The sequence below is a fragment of the Doryrhamphus excisus genome, linkage group LG2, assembly GCF_037039965.1.
Source record: "Doryrhamphus excisus strain RoL-2023G ecotype Guam linkage group LG2, RoL_Dexc_Guam_v1.1, whole genome shotgun sequence".
In the NCBI taxonomy this organism is placed as follows: domain Eukaryota; kingdom Metazoa; phylum Chordata; class Actinopteri; order Syngnathiformes; family Syngnathidae; genus Doryrhamphus; species Doryrhamphus excisus.
This window is the reverse complement of record NC_136358.1, coordinates 21,681,536-21,702,008: the sequence shown is the minus strand read 5'-3', so window position 1 is coordinate 21,702,008 and position 20,473 is coordinate 21,681,536. Positions and strand designations below refer to the sequence as shown.

Genomic DNA, 20,473 nt, shown 5'->3' with positions numbered 1-20,473 from the left:
ACAGGAGGAATCTGGGCCGTCACGCAGCTTGGCACAGGAGCCAGGGTTTTGGAACCCTTAGGACTGTGTGGTTTGGGCACCTTGAGGAATCTGGGGCGTCACGCAGCTTTGCACGGGAGCCCGTTGTTTGGGAACCCTTGAGACTGCGTGGCTTGGGCACTGGAGGAATCTGGGGTGTCACGCAGCTTGGCACGGGAGCCGAGTCTTGGGGAACATTGGAGCTGTGCTGTGCTCCTTTTCATGTTGCACGAGAGGCAACAGGGATCCGGAAGAGGGCGGCGGGAGATCGGTGTGCTTACATTGAGTGGGAGCCTTCTTGCACTCGTGAGCGGGGGGGTGGAGTCCTGGCTTGGCGTGGAGGTGAGGGAGGAGACGGCTTTGCCTGACGAAGCCTTGCTGGAACGTGCATCGTCGGCGGGCTGGTGTGTTAGCGCCGGGTCCGAGATACACCCATGCCATGGGGATGAGCGTGCTGTCCGGCCCCCACACCATGTCCTCCAGCTCCTCCGGGGTGAACTGTGCGCACTCCTCCTCCATTGCCTTGAAAACCTGCACGGTCCAAAAATCCATCTCTGCGAGGTTGTCGTCTGGTTGGTGCATTCTGTCACAGTTTGGCATGTTGGTGTTGCCGTGCGACCCCAGGATGCAGAGATGAAGGGAAGGTGCAGGTAAAAGCTTGGCTTTATTTCCGAAAGAGCGAATGCAGCACTTGCATACAACACGTAAAAGTGATCAATGCACCAACAAAAGGAACACGCACCCGGCTGAACTAAATACAATCAACAAATTACTGTCAGGTGCGTGAGGGAGAGAACGTGACGGAACACAGGAAATACAAAATAAGAGCATGAGAGTAGAAACTAAGGCTGACAAAGTGAAAACAAAAACTGTCACAAGCAACGGTGCGGATTGTGACACGCTAGACTTGAACTGGAAAGTCATGAACATGAGCAGAGTCTAGGGTTGACAGGAAGTGACATCGGGATGCAACAGTAGCGCATGTTAAGAATTATTGTGCAAAAAATAAGCAAACATTTTTTCAATCTACATATTTTTGTACCAACAATACGCCATATTGAACAACAAAACAGCATGATTTTACATTGTAGGAAGTTAAGTGCATAGAAGTAATGAGGGTAATATTTCTAACTGTCCTACAAGTGTAAAAAGAAGTCAATCACTGTTGATGTTTTTTGAAACGTAACATGATGTTGATGGTAAAATGGGACCGTAATGTGTTACAAATGTGCTGGGTCAGGTGATTAGTTATGGAATATAGATACAGCTACCAGTATGCACAGATTAACTCACTTACATATTTTTTTGTCTCAGGAAAATCTTCTGATGCGTATCCACTTCCACATCAGCGCCGAAAGCAGAGAGGACATCTGCACAGCCAAACACTGCATCCCGCACCAAAAATTTGCCATGACTCTGTTTGAACAGGTGACACACATGCACGCCCCTCCCACCACACACACACACACACACACACATACAAGCACAGACACACGTGTGATGCCAGGTTTTATGCTTGCAGTGTGTCTGCAACAGCTGCGGAGCCACCTCGGACCCGCTACCTTTCATTCAGATGGTCCATTACATCTCCACCACCTCCCTATGGTAGGAAACACGCGTACGAGAGGATGCTCATGTGTGGGCTTGCGAGTCCATGAGTTCTGCCACAATAATAATCATATTGTTAGTCAGTTGTTGTAAATAATAATTATTGTTTATGTATATGTTATATATGTATATGGGCTGCATGGCGGACAAGTGGTTAGTGTGCAGGCCTCACAGCTAGGAGACCTGAGTTCAATTCCACCCTCTGTGTGGAGTTTGCATGTTCTCCATGGGTTTTCTCCGGGTACTCCGGTTTCCTCCCACATTCCAAAAACATGCTAGGTTAATTGGTGACTCCAAATTGTCCATAGGTACGAATGTGAGCGTGAATGGTTGTTTGTCTATATGTGCCCTGTGATTGGCTGGCCACCAGTCCAGGGTGTACCCAGACAGCTGGGATAAGCTCCAGCACCCTTGTGAGGATAAGCGGTAGAAAATGAATGAATGGATGAATGTTATATATATGAATGTTATATATACCGTGTTTTCCGGACTATAAATCACACTTTTTTTCATAGTTTGGCTGTTCCTGTGACTTATACTTCAGAGCGACTTATAAAGACCGACTTATAAATGAAATTTCATGTTTATTTTTTGTGTAGCTGAATAACCATTGTGTTAGCATATCTTACACCTATTCGGCCTGTTCTCTATTCTTTTATTGTTAGAACTTGCCTTCCAAGAGGATGTAATGTCAGTTTTGGTCAAGTAGTTTGGAAAATAAATTAACCGCAAAAAATGCCACTTACAGTGCATCCGGAAGGTATTCACAGCGCTTCACTTTTTCTACATTTTGTCAGGTTACAGCCTCATTCCAAACTGAATTAAATTAATCTCTTACCTCAAAATTCTACACAAAATACTCCATTATGACAATGTGAAAAAAAGGTTTTGACATGTTTTGAATTTATTAAAAATAGAAAACAAAAAAATCACATTTATCACTATATATTGCTGCATTCATTTTCCTTCTATCCTGACTAGTCTGCCAGTTCCTGCTGCTGAAAAACATCCCCACAGCATGATGCTGCCACCACCATGCTTCACTGTAGGGATGGTATTGGCCTGGTGATGAGCAGTGCCTGGTTTCCTCCAAACATGGCGCCTGGCATTCACACCAAAGAGTTCAATCTTTGTCTCATCAGACCAGAGAATTTTGTTTCTCATGGTCTGAGAGTCATTCAGGTGCTTTTTGGCAAATTCCAGACGGGCTGCCATGTTCCTTTTACTAAGGAGTGGCTTTCGTCTGGCCACTCTACCATACAGGCCTGATTGGTGGATTGCTGCAGAGATGGTTGTCCTTCTGGAAGGCTCTCCTCTCTCCACAGAGGAACGCTGGAGCTCTGACAGAGTGACCATCGGGGCCTTGGTCACCTCCCTGACTAAGGCCCTTCTTCCCCGATCGCTCAGTTTAGAAGGCCGGCCAGCTCTAGGAAGAGTCCTGGTGGTTCCAAACGTCTTCCATTTACCAATAATGGAGGCCACTGTGCTCATTGGGACCTTCAAAGCAGCAGAAATTTTTCTGTATCCTTCCCCAGATTTGTGCCTCAAGACAATCCTGTCTCGCAGGTCTACAGACAGTTCTTTTGACTTCATGCTTGGTGTTTGTGCTCTGACATGCACAGTCAACTGTGGGACCTTATATAGACAGTTATTATATTTCCAAATCATGTCCAATCAACTGAATTTACTGCAGGTGGACTCCAATTAAGCTGTAGAAAGATCTCAAGGATGATCAGTGGAAAAAAGATGCACCTGAGCTCAATTTTGAGCTTCATGGCAAAGGCTGTGAATACTTATGTAAATGTCATTTTTTTGTTTTCTATTTTTAATAAATTCAGAACATGTCAAAAAAAACTTTTTTCACATTGTCATAATGGAGTATTTTGTGTAGAATTTTGAGGTAAGAGATTAATTTAATTCAGTTTGGAATGAGGCATGACAAAATGTAGAAAAAGTGAAGCGCTGTGAATACTTTCCGGATGCACTGTATATATGTATATATGTATATATGTATATATGTATAGTATAATGGTATGACTCCTAACCATAGAATTGTATATGTTTTATTGTGTCTGTCTACTTTATTATCATCATTATTGTTCATTCATTCTTTTTCTGTGTTGCTTCATCGTCATTAGGGTAGCAGGGGGGTATGCTGGAGCCTATCCCAGCCGATTACGGGATAATGGCAGGGCACATATGAGCAAACAACCATTTACACTCATACCTTCATACCTATCTATACCTATGACTGTGTGGCCAAAGGATGCAAACTGACCGTCTGACCATTTTACAAAGCATTTCAACATGAAAGTGTAGCTCTCATGTCAATTTAAACTGTGATTATGTCGGAAATTTGCCTGAAAATAAGTTTGGTTGTGTTGGTATTAAAACTGTGTGTGTGTGTGTGTGTGTGTGCCGCTCCAGTAATCAGGCAGTGAGGATGCTGGAGTGCAGAGAGAAGGCCACACCGGACATGTTTGGGGAACTTCTACGCAACGCCAGCAACATGGGAGACCTCCGCAACTGTCCTGTAAGACGACACCCAAACCAGTTTCTAATCAAGATGAAATAATAATAATGGCGGCCTTATATAAGATAATCACAGATGGCTTTATCGTGTTGCTTTCAGGGTCTTACATAATCATCAGCAGCTCATTTGCATTTCCCTCACTTTTCCCCGCTGCTTTCCTGAACAGTAAGCATTTTTAAGTGTCCTCGTCCATCCCGCTTTACAGTAAAGGGAAGCCATGTTGGAGAGCTTGGTGTAGCTTTTTGTATAAAAGTGCTTTTGTGGAAGGGGGGGGGGGGGCGGATCTGGACCGCAGACGTGTTGAGGTGTGGTCGTCCAAGTCAGAAGAGGATCGGAATAAAGCGAGGAGGAGTGAATGAGATTGTGTGTGTTGTGTTGCCACGTGGGGAAATGCTTGGCTTCACGCGTCCGCTCATCCCTGCCAAAGTGTCCCCACAATGTGGTTCCTCTCTGGGCCTCTTCACAGGGCCTCCACGGTGAGGCATGGTTGGTCTTCACAAAGACGTTCATTGACACTTTTGGTGTTCTCTTATAGCGCCATATGGCAAATGAATATAAGGAACACCCAAAATAACAATATTACATGCTCACATTTTCAGTTAACTGCAGAGAGTCACTGAGTAGCCACATATACATGAGGAGTTTTCCGAATGGAATCTTTCCGAATGACTTTTCCTAAAGGTGGTATACATCAACATCACGTGAGTTTTTCTTTCACTTGTTGGAATAAGTCCGTATTGCCAGTTTTCCGTTCATCCAGTCTTGAAATTAGTTTGGATAGTAGTTGGATAGTTTGCATAGTAGTGCCGATGTGCCGATTGCTCGCCTCCCGCCTCCATTTTTAAAACTGAAGAACGAGCTGCGTGTTACATCATATCTGAGCATGCGTTGAAAGAACGTACCCGAGATCAATTTAAACAGGAAAAGATCAAATTCAATCTTGATAATATTTTATAATTAAACTCAGAACATGTTTTATATAGATATATATTTTCTTTTTGAATAAAACTGGACTTGTGAATAAAGTATAGAAGGGTTTAGATTCTGTTCCACAGATGGCGGTAATGCACACCGAGAGCTGCTTGCTAACCGCCAATAAACAACAGAAGAAGAAGAACACGCTGTGACAACTTTCCGTTTGAGCGGGTACAAGATACCTCAACCGGATTGGGGAAGGCAATAGTCCACCACCATGAATCCGATTATATGTTCATTCACTTTTCTTCATGGCACTTTTCTTTCGGAATGAGGTGTATACAAAGGTTCAATTCTTTTTGAGCAAATAAACTGAATACAATCGGAATATTTGGGTCCATGTATACGTGGCTAGTGTTTGGTCTAAAATGGTGTCCAAACTTTTCCCACATTTAGGTGGAAAAGTGACTTATTAATGTAAACTTTGGCTCTTTTTTTTCTAATTTTTTATAATAGTTTTTTAACTTAAATATATTTAAGTTGTTATTATTTAAGATGTAAATGATAAGATGTAAATATTTCAACATTCTCCTTAAACTGTCCCTGGAGAGAAACATCCATGAAGCTAAAGAAAAACAATCAGCCATGGGTGACAAAAGGACTAATAAATGCTTGTAAGAAGAAGAACATGTTATAAAGGAAATCAAAGAACATATAAAAATAAGTTGAGTGTGTGAAAAGTTGAAAAAATGAATGTGTCAATATTGCTCCGAACCCCTTATATGTAAATACAATTCATTCTGTACTATTTCATAATGCAACTGACAGGTGACAACAAGCGATAAGAGCACATTTATTTTTGAAAAAAAATGACAAAAAAATGAGCTGCAGGCTGAACATAGCCCCCATCCCGGACTTTGGACACCAGTGGTATAAATCATCATTTAGTGATCAAAGTGGATCATCTCCTCACTGCAGTGTCTAATGATTAGGGAAAATCTGCAAACATGCACTTTCATCTGACCGCTGGTGCAATTACGTAACTTGTGGAAAAGGTCTGCAAAGCCCCCCCCCCCCAAAAAAAAAACCCCAGCATGAGCAAATGTGTTGAGGGGCTGAACCTGCAGCACTTTGCCGTAATGAAGCCATTGTTTCATGAATGATGTGAGGCAGCCTGTGTGGGTGTCGCTTCCCTTGAGAATCAAGACCCCGACAAAGCCTGGTGCTCCTCAAATGTGTGCTGTGGTGCATATGTTTGTGGGGGAGGCTTGTGTTTTTGGCAAAGACGTCCGGTCAGTGGGGTGTTCTCAGGCTGTTTTCGAGTCGGCTCTGCCAGCACTGTGTGTGTGTGTGTGTGTGTGTGTTTGCGGGCTCTGCGGTAGGTCATGACTCAAAGGAAGGATCCAGTACATGCCGTCCTGAACTCAGCAGAAGGCCCGAGGGACAAACATATCTCTTCCTGTGATGGCTTCTCTCGAATAAAAGTATTGGGACACACCTATTGGTGGGTCAGAGGTCACAGAGAGGCTTTTCTGCGCCTAAAAGTGTCTCGATAGGTATGTCCGAAGGGTCAAAGCAAGGCAAATAACCCATAACATGTTTCTCATACCATCCCAGAGTAACTGTGGCGAGGTGCTGCGTATCCGTCGCGTGCTGATGAACTCGCCAGAGATTGTGTCCATCGGGCTGGTGTGGGACTCGGACCACTCGGACCTGGCGGAGGACGTCATACATAGCCTGGGAACCTGCCTACGCCTGGGCGACGTAAGCTAACGTTTTATTGTCCCCGAGCTTTGTGACGATTTTGGCTTCTTGGCACGTTTACAAATGCCCTCCTATTGTACGGTTAGCAGAGAGGGTCGCGGGTTGGAGCCTATCCCAGGTGTCTTCGGGGAAGAGGCGGGGTGCACCCTGGACTGGTGGCCAGCCAATCACAGGGCACATATAGACAAACAACCATTCACATCCATACCTATGGTCGCCAATTAGCCACCCAGCATGTTTTTGGAATGTCGAGGGAAACCGGCAAAGCGGACAAACTCCACACAGAGATGCCCGAGGGTGGAATTGAACTCGGGTCTCCAAGCTGTGAGGCCTGCGTGCTAACCAAACGCCGTCCACTAAATGAGTTATTGGACTATTAATTAATCTAATCAGAATTTTAAACTAGTACACTTTTTGGAATTCTTTTGGATGGGGGGAAAAAAGGATGCTAGTACCAGAGATCCATCTGCTAGAGAAGGGGTGTCCAAAGTGTGGCCTGCGGACAGCAGTAATATGACAAGAATTTTAGTAGACAAAGTTGAATATGTAACCAGGGGTGGGCAAACTATGCACTGGGGGCCAAGTGTTTCTTTCCAAAGTATTTCATTTAAACTCAACATAGAACCTGGCATCATGGCTTGAGCCAACCTTTTGATGGCTGAAGTAGCTTCTTTTATCAATTTCGTTATTTGATGCGCTCTGTTGTTTACAATGTGCTCCTGAAAAAAGGGACAGAAGCACATAATAATAATAATAATAATAATAATAATAATAATAATAATAATAATAATAATAATAATAATAATAATAATAATACATGAATTTATTATTATTATTAAATAATAATAATAATGATAATAATAATATTATTATATTATATTATATTATATTATATTATATTATATTATATTATATTATATTATATTATATTATATTATATTATATTATATTATATTATATTATATTATATTATATTATATTATATTATATTATATTATATTATATTATATTATATTATATTATATTATATTATATTATATTATATTATATTATATTATATACATGACACTTTTACAGATACAATAATTCCAGGTGGACTGTTAAGTGTAAATTATAGAGTCTGGCCACCTGTCAATTTTGTTAAATCAATGCAGCCCGCGAGTTTGCCCACCCCTGATTTAGACTATAAAAACAGCAAAGTGGTCCTGGTATCTTGTCATTTTTCAGTACATGGCCCTCGGTAGAAAACGTTTGGACACCTCTGGCATACATGGTTTTCACGGCACACGCGAAAGTATGAAAAAAGTTGCCCTTTGACCTGTGAAGGACCTGACAGGGAAGGAAGGAGCACTCCTACAAAAGGAAGCAACCTTCACTTTGAGGACAGGGAGGCCGTTAGCCGCCCCCAGCTGATGGAACACCGCTAGACCAAGGACAGCGTGTCAAGGGAGGAGGGGCTGCAGTTTTCACGGCAATGGGCAAGTTCCCCCCCCCCCTGCTCACATTTTGGGGGAGGTCGTGCTATAAAACGTCTCAGCTCCTTGACGGCGCCACGTGACTTGGGGAAGTTCCTGGGGCAGACGTGGAAGTCGGTGTCACGACCAAGCGATGTCATTTCAACGCAGCAACATTCCAGGCGTAGTCATTGTGAAGTGATTCCCATGAATGATACATTGGAGAGCATTAAAACATTCCAGCCTTCCTGTGTCGGCTTTTCTCCGCCCGATGTCTCGTTTTCCATCCCCGGATGAAGCTAGTTGTCGGATACAAATCACAGCCGTAATGCGCTCATACTTTTCTGTCGGCGTGTCGTCACAAGGAGCGGCTCCATCTGGCTGCCTGCCTGCGTCATCTTCCTGCCATGTCTCCTCGGTCTTCTGCCTTTTCTATCCCTGTTAGTGTTGAGATGATTAGCTCCTTTGCGATAAATAGATAACAATTTAGGTAATTACTCGCTTCCTGCCTCTTAAACGAAACAATGCGCCCGCTTAACTGGCTTTTGACGGAATGGGATTGGGCTTTTCACACAAAAGAAGTGCAGAATTGGTTTAATTTGGAATATTAGACATAGCAATGACATCTTCCCATCTGTGTGTGAGTGAGTGTCTGTGGGGGAAAAAACTAGCAAAGTACACTGATTTCATTGTAGATGATTTCATTCAAATTGTTCCCATACAGTGAGAAGCATACAGTTGTCCGAAATTGTGTTGGTTTGCTTTGGAATTAGGTTTCAGACAGGTTCAGTCTGTTTTTTATATGTTAATTTATAGATTTGAAACGTTCCATCTTATAGTATTTTTCACCAAATTTCACCAATACAGTAATCCCCAAATTTATCGGTTCCACACCCGACCACGATAAGTAGGATTTCTTATATATAAATGGAATATTTGGTAGTTAGAGCATAGAAAATCTGTTGACAATCTTCTAAACATGCCTTTTAACATTAATAGAGCCCTCTAGACATGAAATAACACCCCTATAGTCACCTATGCACTCCTATTACCCAATATATTAGACACACAAGACATGAATAAGACTTAGCATAGACTTGTACTTTAGCATTGTGAGAGTTCCTTGTTGTTTTTTCCTGGACAGAGTGGCTATTGTTTAATTAATGTAAATTACTGACACCTAGTGACCAGTGTGGAATACTGCATATCATCACAATTCTGAATGAATCTTCTAAATACCTTATATTTGCATTTTCGTTCTTTTTAGCTATTTGTATGCTTGAAAGTACTTAGGTAGGTTGGTAGGTAGGTAGGTAGGCAGATAGGAGATATGTAGGTAGGTAGGTAGGTAGTAGGTAGGTCGGTCGGTAGGTAGGCAGATATGTAGGTAGGTCGATAGGCGGGTAGGTAGGTAGGTTGGTAGGTAGATATGTAGGTAGGTCGGTAGGTAGATATGTAGGTAGGTCGGTAGGTAGGTAGGTCGGTAGGTAGGTAGGTCAGTCGGTAGGTAGGTCGGTAGGTAGGTACGTAGGTAGGTAGATGCAGGATGCAGATGTAGTAGCAACGGGAGGAGGGAGTGTAGGATTAGTGCATACCGCATGGAGGTGCAAAAATAATGGTGCTGGCATCCACGTGAACTCATCTGTCTCACGCTGCACACTTCTCCCTCTCTGCCCCGCATCCCTCCCTCCCTCCCACTCTCCTCCCTCCCTTGCTGTAGTTGTTCTACCGTGTGACAGAGGACCGGGCTCGCCAGACAGAGCTCTACTTGGTGGGCATGGTGTGCTACTACGGCAAGCACTACTCCACCTTCTTCTTCCAGACCAAGATACGCAAGTGGATGTACTTTGATGATGCCCATGTCAAAGAGGTGAGTGCGGAGTGCGTGTGTGCGTGTGTGCACGTTTGCTTTTCACAGCAATTGATTATGTGTTAAGGTCGTTTGGATTGTGCCCGGTGTCCGACACTGTGAGTCATGTGGAGGGATGTGCGCTTGTCGTGCCAGCTATACCTTCTTGCACATGGAAAAGTGTCATCACATGATCTCAACAGGGACACGCTGCAGCAGCATGCGCGCCGCTTTTGGCAGCAAATTCAACACTCTGTGTTAATATGGATGGATTTACTTTGGTTCATGTTGTATGTGTGTGTGTGTGTGTGCTTCCAGATCGGCCCAAAGTGGAAGGACGTGGTGTCCCGCTGTATCAAAGGCCATTATCAGCCCCTGCTGCTGCTCTACGCTGACCCCCGAGGGACGCCGGTGATACTGCAGGAGAGCGCCAACCCCTCTACCGAATCCAACCCTCAGCTGGAGCTCCAGCACTGCAGCAGAAGCAGCAAAGCGGGCTACGACAGCGAAGACTCTGGTACGGAATCACCACAAAGACAAATCAGATCAGATTACTCTTGTGTTTATCAAGGGTGTGTGTACCAAGGGGTGTGTGTATGTGTGTACGTGGAGGTCAAACAAGGGTACGCCAATAAAGCGCTGACCCTCTAATGCCCGCCTCTGTGTACCGCACAACATATTTTTCTGCTGCCCGTGAAAGTAAACATATGGACACCCAGGATTAATCCAAGGATGCTTTCTTAGGTCGGGAGCCGTCCATTTCCAGCGACACCCGGACGGACTCTTCCACGGACAGCTCAAGCCACCGCGCCTCCTGCAGCCGAAACCTGCACCAATCCACGGGCAGCCACTTGTCCAGTGAATCGCAGACCACCGTGGTCTGTAATTACAAGCTTGGCACGCCATTGCACGGTGCTGACGCCAGAGGTATTCCTGCGGCTACGCTGGCCTGCGTTCTTTTGGTTGTCGTTCAGGTTTAGGAGTCCGTTTTTGTACCCGTTATGCTAAAACTCTACATCTGTGGTACAAACAGTTGCCTTGCAGCACAAAATATGTCAGTTCTACCTTGAGGAGGGCTATTCAACTAACCCAGGGGTCAGCAACACACGGCTCCAGAGCCGCATATGGCTCTTCAGCCTCTTTGTTGTGGCTCCCTTCGCAATTCTCAAGTATTTTTTTAACACCTGAATGTGGAAAATACGCATCTTTGTAATGAGTTTTGAAAAAAATAGATAGATAGATTTATAAGATGTTTTTAAATTATGTTTTGGGGTTCCAGTCTATTTTTCTTTAGTGAGCGAGGGGGTAAAATGGCTCTTTTTGATAGTAAAGGTTGCCGACCCCTGAACTAGCCAAATGCAGCCTGAGAATGATTAATATTAGACATGGCTGCAGTTTGAAACGTTAACTTGTGTTTTTGCATTACATCCTTAAGCAGCAGAGCCCCCTGTCATATACAGTATAGGATCTTTTTTTTTGCAGTAGATTCTTACCCATTTGTGTGTTCCCACAAATCTCTCTGGACTGGGGTGGATGGGGAGTCATACTTTATAACAATCTATTTTAGCTTGCTGTATTTATTATGACAGGAACAACATCGACTTAAAAGCACAAGTGAATAGAGAGGAATACAGACACACCTTCCACCAGTAAGAGCCTGGAGGGTTTTTGTTATTTTTTTTGGAACAGGCTGTTAGCACCGGTGGAGAGAAGAAATAAACTGCTCAACTACAGATCTGTCTATTATGGGTATTTATTCTGCAGAATCAGAAAGACAGTTGAGCATCTGCTGCAATTTAGCACACACCCAATGGTGCATTCAAGGACCGTTTTTTTTTTAAATCATTGCACCTCTGCTACATTTGAAGACCGGATGGAAAAGTCAAAGATCCTCTACTGTATATGACAAATCTGCGCTACTGTTTTTAAGGTGCTACTGCAAGAAAAATCCTACTGACAAAGAGCTGTACTGCTTTTAACTCATGGACTGACATTTTCAGAGAGCTCCATACTGCCGCAGTTTTTGGGCATTTTTGCTGAACTTTCAAGATCCACAAAATATTGAGTTTCAGGACATAAACATTGAAACTATGTAAAGAAACTCAAGAAACTCTTCTGTCATCAGAAAAAAAAGAGTTTGTTTTTAGCCTTTTTGTGTCTTTGTAAATCGGCAGTAGAACATCGGGTGGTTTCAGTGAAAACACCTGATTTTGACCAAAAACCAGAGAAAATTAGCTTAAAATTAGAAGCAAATCCAAGCAAAATGGTGACTGATGTCCATATTTTTTGTTTTAGTGACACTTCAAACATCTGAAAAGTTGTTTACTTCTATGAAACAATAAAAACAACACAGGAAAAAAAATAACTACATTTATTCACAGATATAGCCCATAATGCAAAATAATCATCTATTTACAGGCGTGTGTGTGTGTTTGTAAACTATAGACGTGTTAGACCGGTTTGCATGCAGTTGTGCAAATACGCTACGCCAGTGTAAGCTGCCTGCACTTTTGTCTTTGCTGGATTCGTCGCCATTTCCCTCCGTCAGCAACTTCTGTCTTCGTATCCAAGTTGTTGCTGCCGATCGGAGGAAAATAGAACTGTTGCCCCCCTGCTGGGTCAGAAATACATTGCCTACAAGTCTAAAATTCACACACAGGATGCATAAGACTTTAATCTGTAGCTCCCGTGAAAAAAAAACAATAGACGTCTTTGGCACGGAATGAGTTAAGGACCTACCGCAAAAATACTAGTCAAAGATCTTCTACATAACAGGAACAGGCTGCTGTTTTTAATGACCTCATGCAACGACGCTAGTAAAAGTCGAGTCCGATGTGCTGTTTTTTAGGACCAAATACAACAATGCTAGTCAAAGATCATCAATATATGAGGAGAGATCTGCTGTTCAAAATCCTTCAAATAGTAGAGCGAACAGTAAATGTAAATGTTGCAGAGAGCTCCTGCCGTGTAAATAAAGGTTGCATAGTGCTTTTACAATCAGTCTATAAAACAAGAAGAGCTGTGCTGTCATATACAGGATCTTTGGCTCTTGTATTAGGTCCTTAAAAACAGCAGAGCACTCCTGTCGTCATTGTGTAGCACTTTTATGCTATAAAAAACTTTTTATTGATTGATTATTATATGCCGGCAGCACGCGGGCGAGTGGTTAGCACGCAGGCCTCACAGCTAGGAGACCTGAGTTCAATTCCACCCTGTGTGGAGTTTGCATGTTCTCCCCTTGCATGCGTGGGTTTTCTCCGGGTACTCCGGTTTCCTCTCACATTCCAAAAACATGCTAGGTTAATTGGTGACTCCAAATTGTCCATAGGTATGAATGTGAGTGTGAATGGTTGTTTGTCTATATGTGCCATCCCATCACAAACTCACTTCCAAATGCGCAAACCTCATTATCTGAAACTTGGGTGTCATTCTAACTACATTTATAGGTCAACATTTATAGGGTGTACCCCGCTTCTCGCCTGAAGTCAGCTGGGATAGGCTTAATTAATTTAAATACATTTAAAATGGATTAATTTCATTTTTTAAAGAGTAAAAACTGAGTAAAATCTACTCAAAATAGTTGAGCTTGAGTTTTATGGTATCATTTATTTGACTATACTTAAAAATGATCCAAATATCTAGTTTCAGATACAATTATTTCTTGCAACCACTTCCAATAATAAAATTATGTTCATTCAACAAACCATTTTTTCACTGTATTCTAGAAAAGAATAAATATGATGCAATAATAATATAAATAATATAAAGCAATCAATGAAATTAAGGACTAAAGGGATCAAGATCTTAGATGTGACTTATCAAGAGAACAATTACGGAATTGGACTAATGAGACCCCCTCCTTCTCCTCCTCCCTACAGAGTCAGCAGTGGAGGGTCCACCCCGACCCCCCTCTCCTCCCCTGCAGGAGTACAAGGAGACGGCCGTCTTCCTTCTATCCTCCCGCCGCCCGCTCACCTCCTCCTCATCCTCCTCTCGCCCCCTGTCGTCCTCCTCCTCGTCAGGGGTGGGGGGCTGTGAGGGCGGCGTTGGGGGACCTCACTGGGAGGATGAGAGCACCAGCAGCGAGAGCAAGTCCAGGTACGGTTCATCTTGAAGTCATGAAGTACTAGTTTTGGGTACTGAGGTTGGGGTAACTGAAAGAAGCCAATCAAGAGTGATGTCTGATGTCCCCACGTGGTATAGTTCCTCTGGCGGCTGCTCCCGGCCAACCTGGAGGCCTCGTAGAGAAGCCCTGAACATCGACAGCATCTTCTCCACCCCGAACCAGAGGATCTGCTCTCAGGGCTACCACACACTGCCGCGCCCCTCTCCCCATCCGCCAGTACCACCTACCACGCCCACGCCGCGAGGCTCCCAACAGGCTGCGGAGCTGGAGGCAAGATTCGGGCTGGTGAGGCAGCCCAGGTCATCGGCTGGCAGCCGGCCCACCATGGGCCCACCCGCTCCTCCGCCTCTGAGGGGGGTGGAGCACCAACCTCGCCTCATTCAGAGGATGGAGAGCGGCTATGAGAGCAGCGAGAGGAACAGCAGCAGCCCTGACAGGTTGGAAGAAAAGCAGAAAACCAACGAGTGGAAGCGTGCTCACCTTTGTGTTCCTCCTTCAGGGAGGTGGGGCAGCACAAACGGGTGCTGATGTCTGGACCGTCATGGCGTTCGGTGCCCAAGTCTAAGAGCAGTGGTGCTATCTTGCAGGAGTTACCCTCACCTGAATGGCGTGGGGCCACCAACACTGGTAAGGACGTGCTCCTAATTGTACCATTAGTCCTACTACAAACTGGTAGACTGGGGGGAGTACTGGACAGTCTGAACCGGGGGTGTCCACAGTGTGGCCTGGGGGCTGTTTGCAGCTGGGGTTTTTTGTTTGTTGTTGGCCTGTGACACGTTTAAAAAATGTAATTTAACAAGAAAGCTAAAAAAAATTCAATCCACAGCAAAAATAGAACATTATTGATTACCAAAAGCATAGTTCTATGTTTTAATAAACCCGAACGCCTGATCCCAACCATGTATTTACACAAAAGAGGCTAAAGCAGGTGCTGATGCAACTCCTCACAAATGGATTAATGCCACTTGCTAAGAGCTCGGCAGGGTTAATGAGAGGAAGGAGAAACACAACACAGGAACAGACAGTTTAACACACGTAGTTTAACTCAGTTTAGTTGAGTTCCAAATGTGAACATTGTAAATAGTTTGCGGTGTAATAATTGTAAATAAATTTTGCTAGTCCCAATTTTATTTCATGAAATAATTTCATTAATGAAAATTATATTTGAGTGATGGACAGTTTACTTTACCAATGTCTACTTCAGGTACATTGTTTGTTTGTTATACATTGAGGTACATTTTGTGTTAAAAATAACAAAACATTTAACAAAGAAAATTGCAAAAAGCAAATATATTATCCCGTCTCATGTCCATAGGTGTATTAAAAACTTTAAAATGATCTTGCAAAGTTACACTTATAATTAGGGATGTCCGATGCCCGATATCAGCATAAAAATCGGAAACCGATATTGAAAAAAATGCTGTTTACAACACACATTTGTTTATTCCACCTCAGGAGATATGTCATGTTACAAATATCGGTATCGGAAATTGACAGATGGACAATATCAGCATATTGGTTTTCGGCAAAAAAGCCAATATTATTATTATTATAATAGATAAAAACTTCTATCTGCAATTAATTGTAATTAATTACCTATAGTTAATTGTAATTGGGCTGCACGGTGGTTGAGTGGTTAGCGCGCAGACCTCACAGCTAGGAGACCTGAGTTCAATTCCACCCTCAGCCATCTCTGTGTGGCGTTTGCATGTTCTCCCCTTGCATGCGTGGGTTTTCTCCGGGTACTCCGGTTTCCTCCCACATTCCAAAAACATGCTAGGTTAATTGGCGACTCCAAATTGTCCATAGGTATGAATGTGAGTGTGAATGGTTGTTTGTCTCTATGTGCCCTGTGATTGGCTGGCCACCAGTCCAGGGTGTACCCTGCCTCTCGCCCGAAGACAGCTGGGATAGGCTCCAGCACCACCCTGTGACCCTGGTGAGGATAAGCGGTAGAAAATGAATAGATGAATGAATGAAATGTGAACATACGAGGAGAAATCGTTGCGAGTGTGCAGGCCATTTTCCAATGGTGACAAACAACAGGAAGTGGGCCGAATTTCAACAGGATTCTGAGCACCCACGCTATCCATGCTGGAATTTAGGGGTGAAGCAGGCCCAAGTTTTGTCCCATTCATCTAAAAATTGTCATCCTGACTCATGCTGTTGATGGGTGCTTATTTCCATGACCGTGTGTGAGTGAAAGGAAGAAAAGCTCTGATGAGCTTGGGTAGAAGTCGATTGGTTTGCGTGTATAAATCTCTAGACCCCGAATATAAGACGCTGCAACGTTATTCTAGGGAAAAATCCATGATGTTGTGATATCCGTTATGAGGTTCGGAAGAAAACCTCATCTAGATTGTGTTGGCACACATAATGAATGACTGTATTGTTTGGACTCATCACGCTTCGCTGTTGTGTCAGGGTGCACTGAGCTGGACGAGCTTCAGGAAGAGGTGGCGAGGAGAGCCCGCCAGCAGGAGCAGCAAAAGCGCAAAGAGGCGGAGCAAGAGGCGGCCATGGGATTCAATCCCAAACCCAGCAAGTTCATGGACCTGGATCAGCTCCAGCACCAGGGTACGGCTAACACTGAGAAATAGAGATAGCTTTGTACCCGGTATTTATTTTTGTCGACGTTCGGAGATTTGTCACATAAGATTTAGGCACTGATGCTGACTGTTTGAAGTGGTATCAGTCGATGGGAAATTTGGAACGCTTCCTGCTAGCCCGGCGACGAGCTCAGGCAGCAAAAGAACAGGATGTTATACACAGTTTGGCACTTTCAGTGTTTTAGATTTTTATCGGAGGCCTAGGATTCCAGATTGTTCACATTTTACTATTATTCAACTTTCAGCTGAGAGGTCACTCGTATGTAAATGTCTCTGTCTGACTTTAGTCCTCACATCCCATCTGCTCGTCTGTCTCTCCATCTGGCCACCCTCCTTTTTTATTCAGCTTTTTTACGTTGACCTCAACGTCAGACACATCTTTGGTGGTGTTGTGAGAGCGGGATTTTCAGGGTTTAAATAGCTTAACGACTGTGTTAGAGCAAGGATGAGCTAAAAAAGTATCACTGCCATGATGGTAAGCGTTGGCACTTTAGCTTCCAATAGCATGTACTAGCAGGTCATTGTATAAATACTTCATTTGAATTCATTCATTTTCAACCGTATATCCTCACGAGGGTTGCGGGGGGGCTGGAGCCTATCCCAGCTGTCTGCATGCGACAGGTCCCCAGCCAATCACAGGGCACATATAGACAAACAACCATTCACACTCACATTCATACCTATGGACAATTTGGAGTCGCCAATTAACCTAGCATGCTTTTGGAATGTGGGAGGAAACCGGAGTACCCGGAGAAAACCCACGCATGAACTGGGAGAACATGCAAACTCCACACACAGATGGCCGAGGGTGGAATTGAACTCGGGTCTTTATACCGCCCAATAAAGTCAAAATATCAAGAGGAGTTGCAGTTTTACTAAAATAAACTCATATTATTAAGTGGAAAAATAATGTCATTTTAACTCTTTGCTACTAAAACATTATTTTTACTCATAATAATTTATTCTAAAAAATTGTTTGACTTTTTCCCCTACTAAATAAATAATATGACATTTTTTTTCTTGATATTTTGGCTTTATTGAAAAATTTTCCATTTCTGCTGTTGTTTGTTTTTTCCAACTATTTCAACTCTCTTCTTTCCAATTTTTTTTAATCATAATTATGACTTTATTACCATAATGTTTTGACTTTATTTTAATAATATTATCAGTTTTCCCAAAACTAAATAAATTTTTTAAATGCGAAATAATATCAGATATTTTTTATGACGCAAACCAAAAACTTTGATTTACCTGGCCACACACAAACGCCACTCCAAACCTCCATTTGTGTGTGGACTAGAGGACATGATGGTAAAAGAAGTACATGTATTCGAATGGACGTAGCCTTAGTGTCTCCCCAGAGTGTGTGTGTGTGTTTAGAAATGACTATCAACCCTTTAAAACATGCATCTGTGTGTTTTAGTGTATGTATGTCGTCTCTGAACTGCAGGTGTGAAGGCTTTCCTATCTAGATCAGGACTAACTAAATCTCTCTGTGGGATTATTAGATTGTGTCCTGTCTGTCCTCTTATGTGTGTGTGTGTGTGTGTGCTTTTTTCAAGCACACACACACACACCAAACCAGCCTTGATGAAGTGTGAGGACAACAAGCAAGTGGACAGATGGCTTCACTATCAGCACAATTGCATAAGAGAATTTGGTCTCCTGCAACAATCCGTATCGATGCGTTCAGGGCCCTGAACAATCTGCCTCCGCTTTAGAGGACGCATCGGCTCGCCACAACAGAGCTGGCGCTGCTGTCAGCCTCACTTTATTCTTGTCGCTATCCATCACGTAGCTCTAAGCTGCAGCCAAATAAAAAAAAAGAAGGGACAACAGCTGCTCATTTGTTGTCCTTTTCTGCATCTCACTCTGTAAAAGCTATATTATCCCTCTCACGCTTATTAAACACATTTTGAATACAGTTTTACACATGAACAAACAATTACAGGCATACAGTATGCAATATTGGGCTTACATTTACTCAACATCACATTGTGTCAAAGCATCTTTCTGCTAGCCGATGTTGAGTGGATTGACCTGACAGTTTAATGCACGGGTGTCCAATGTGCAGCCTGGGGGCCATTTACTTCAGGAATTAGAAAGCAACAGATAAAACAACAGTGATTTTACAAGAATAAAGTCAAAATATTAAGGTATAAAGGTGTATATAATAATATATATATATATAAAGGTGTAATGTAATGTTTTACGAGAAGAGCAATATTATGATGAAAAAAAAAACCTGTTTAATTTTTTATGTTGTAATATTGACAAACAAAAAAAACAATGAATAAATTTAGATTTTTTAAGAAATAGTAGTTTGGGTAAAACTAATCTAAAAAGATAATGTTAGGAAAATAAAGACAAAACACTATGGTAATAAAGTCATAATTATGAGAACACATTTTGAAAGAAGAAAGTTTAAGTCGTTGGAAAAAAACAAACGACAACAGAAATGGAAAATTTTACAATAAAGCCAAAATATCAAGAAAAAAATATCATATATTTATGAGGGGGGAAAAGTAAAAAAAAATGAGAATAAATTATTATGAGGAAAAATAATTTAGTAGCATAGAGTTAAAACATTAAAGAAAAAAATATTTGTTTTTAAAAATCAACAAACAAAACAAAATAAAGTTGTCATTTTGGGAGACATTAGGTCTAAGTAAAAGTTATAATACTATGGGAATAAAGATGAAATATCATGGGAATAAAGTCATAATATTATGGGCAGAAAGTTTACTAACATTATTTAAGAAGTACGTTGAAACTACAGCAAAACTGGGGGCTAGAATTTGGGTTGCTATTTACGGGCAGGCATAGCTGAAGGCAGCTATTTGGGGGATTGTGTCAATATGACCATGGCTGAAGTGGAGGGACTCACCATCCACCAGTACGAGCCTGGACCTCGCTTGTCAGGGAGGTTGTGTCCACCTTAGATTGGTCAAAATGGCCCCTTTTGATTTTTTTAGTATGTAAACATTTGGACACCCTTGCAGTAGAAGAAGATGGGTGCTGCACCCCGTCCCCCTAACATAACCACGCTCTCTGCTTCTGTCTCCTCCTTCCACACTTCTACTGTACTTTCCTTCCGCTCTTGTCGCCGGCGCCCTCAGCTGTGCTCAGACCTGTGCATGAGGCTAGCGGTCATAGCAGATTGGCCGTAGCCGCGTGCATGAGGAGCGCCGCAGGGGACCCCGTGGTCAAACGCAGGCAGGAACAGGAAACGGAGTCAGGAAGCAGCCACCCACAGGGGCCTTGCAGGTACACCAACCACCATGACCTCCAACGTTTAACCCTGCACACACCTCCCATCTCGTTTGTGTGAAGACCAGCTTTTGTTGTGTGGCCCTTTGTGTTGTGATGCATTTTAGGTATAAAGTTGCTTGGCTCAAAAAAGACAGGAAGTTTGCTTTTGTTTTGATTTTTTTTGCGTCTGTTTGCGTCACCGCTTCTCCCACTTGCTGATTTGTCCCACTCTGTCTCGCTGTTGTGGCTTTGTTTGTGCGATGGCAGGCGCCCATGTGTTGTGCTGCCATGCTTTACAGCATGTCAGATTGTTGCCGTTGTTGTGTGGGAAGAAGCCCATCACAT

The 20,473-nt window shown here is 42.9% G+C and overlaps 1 protein-coding gene across 6 annotated transcripts in view; it reads left to right on the top strand.

The window, feature by feature from the left end:
* Positions 1 to 20,473, top strand: part of usp54b (ubiquitin specific peptidase 54b) — a 54,343-nt gene that overhangs the window by 29,570 nt on the left and 4,300 nt on the right. For all 6 annotated transcript variants that reach the window (XR_013625455.1, XR_013625453.1, XM_078788563.1 and 3 more), the window contains 12 exons: positions 1,333 to 1,446; positions 1,541 to 1,623; positions 4,054 to 4,159; positions 6,692 to 6,838; positions 10,013 to 10,162; positions 10,460 to 10,658; positions 10,886 to 11,068; positions 14,020 to 14,239; positions 14,345 to 14,704; positions 14,767 to 14,894; positions 16,692 to 16,844; positions 19,996 to 20,143. Coding sequence is in view for 4 of the 6 variants with exons in the window: in XM_078788563.1 (XP_078644689.1) it covers positions 1,333 to 1,446; positions 1,541 to 1,623; positions 4,054 to 4,159; positions 6,692 to 6,838; positions 10,013 to 10,162; positions 10,460 to 10,658; positions 10,886 to 11,068; positions 14,020 to 14,239; positions 14,345 to 14,704; positions 14,767 to 14,894; positions 16,692 to 16,844; positions 19,996 to 20,143 (1,991 nt within the window). In the remaining 2 variants the exon portion in view is untranslated. The remainder of the gene's footprint in view (positions 1 to 1,332; positions 1,447 to 1,540; positions 1,624 to 4,053; positions 4,160 to 6,691; positions 6,839 to 10,012; positions 10,163 to 10,459; positions 10,659 to 10,885; positions 11,069 to 14,019; positions 14,240 to 14,344; positions 14,705 to 14,766; positions 14,895 to 16,691; positions 16,845 to 19,995; positions 20,144 to 20,473) is intronic.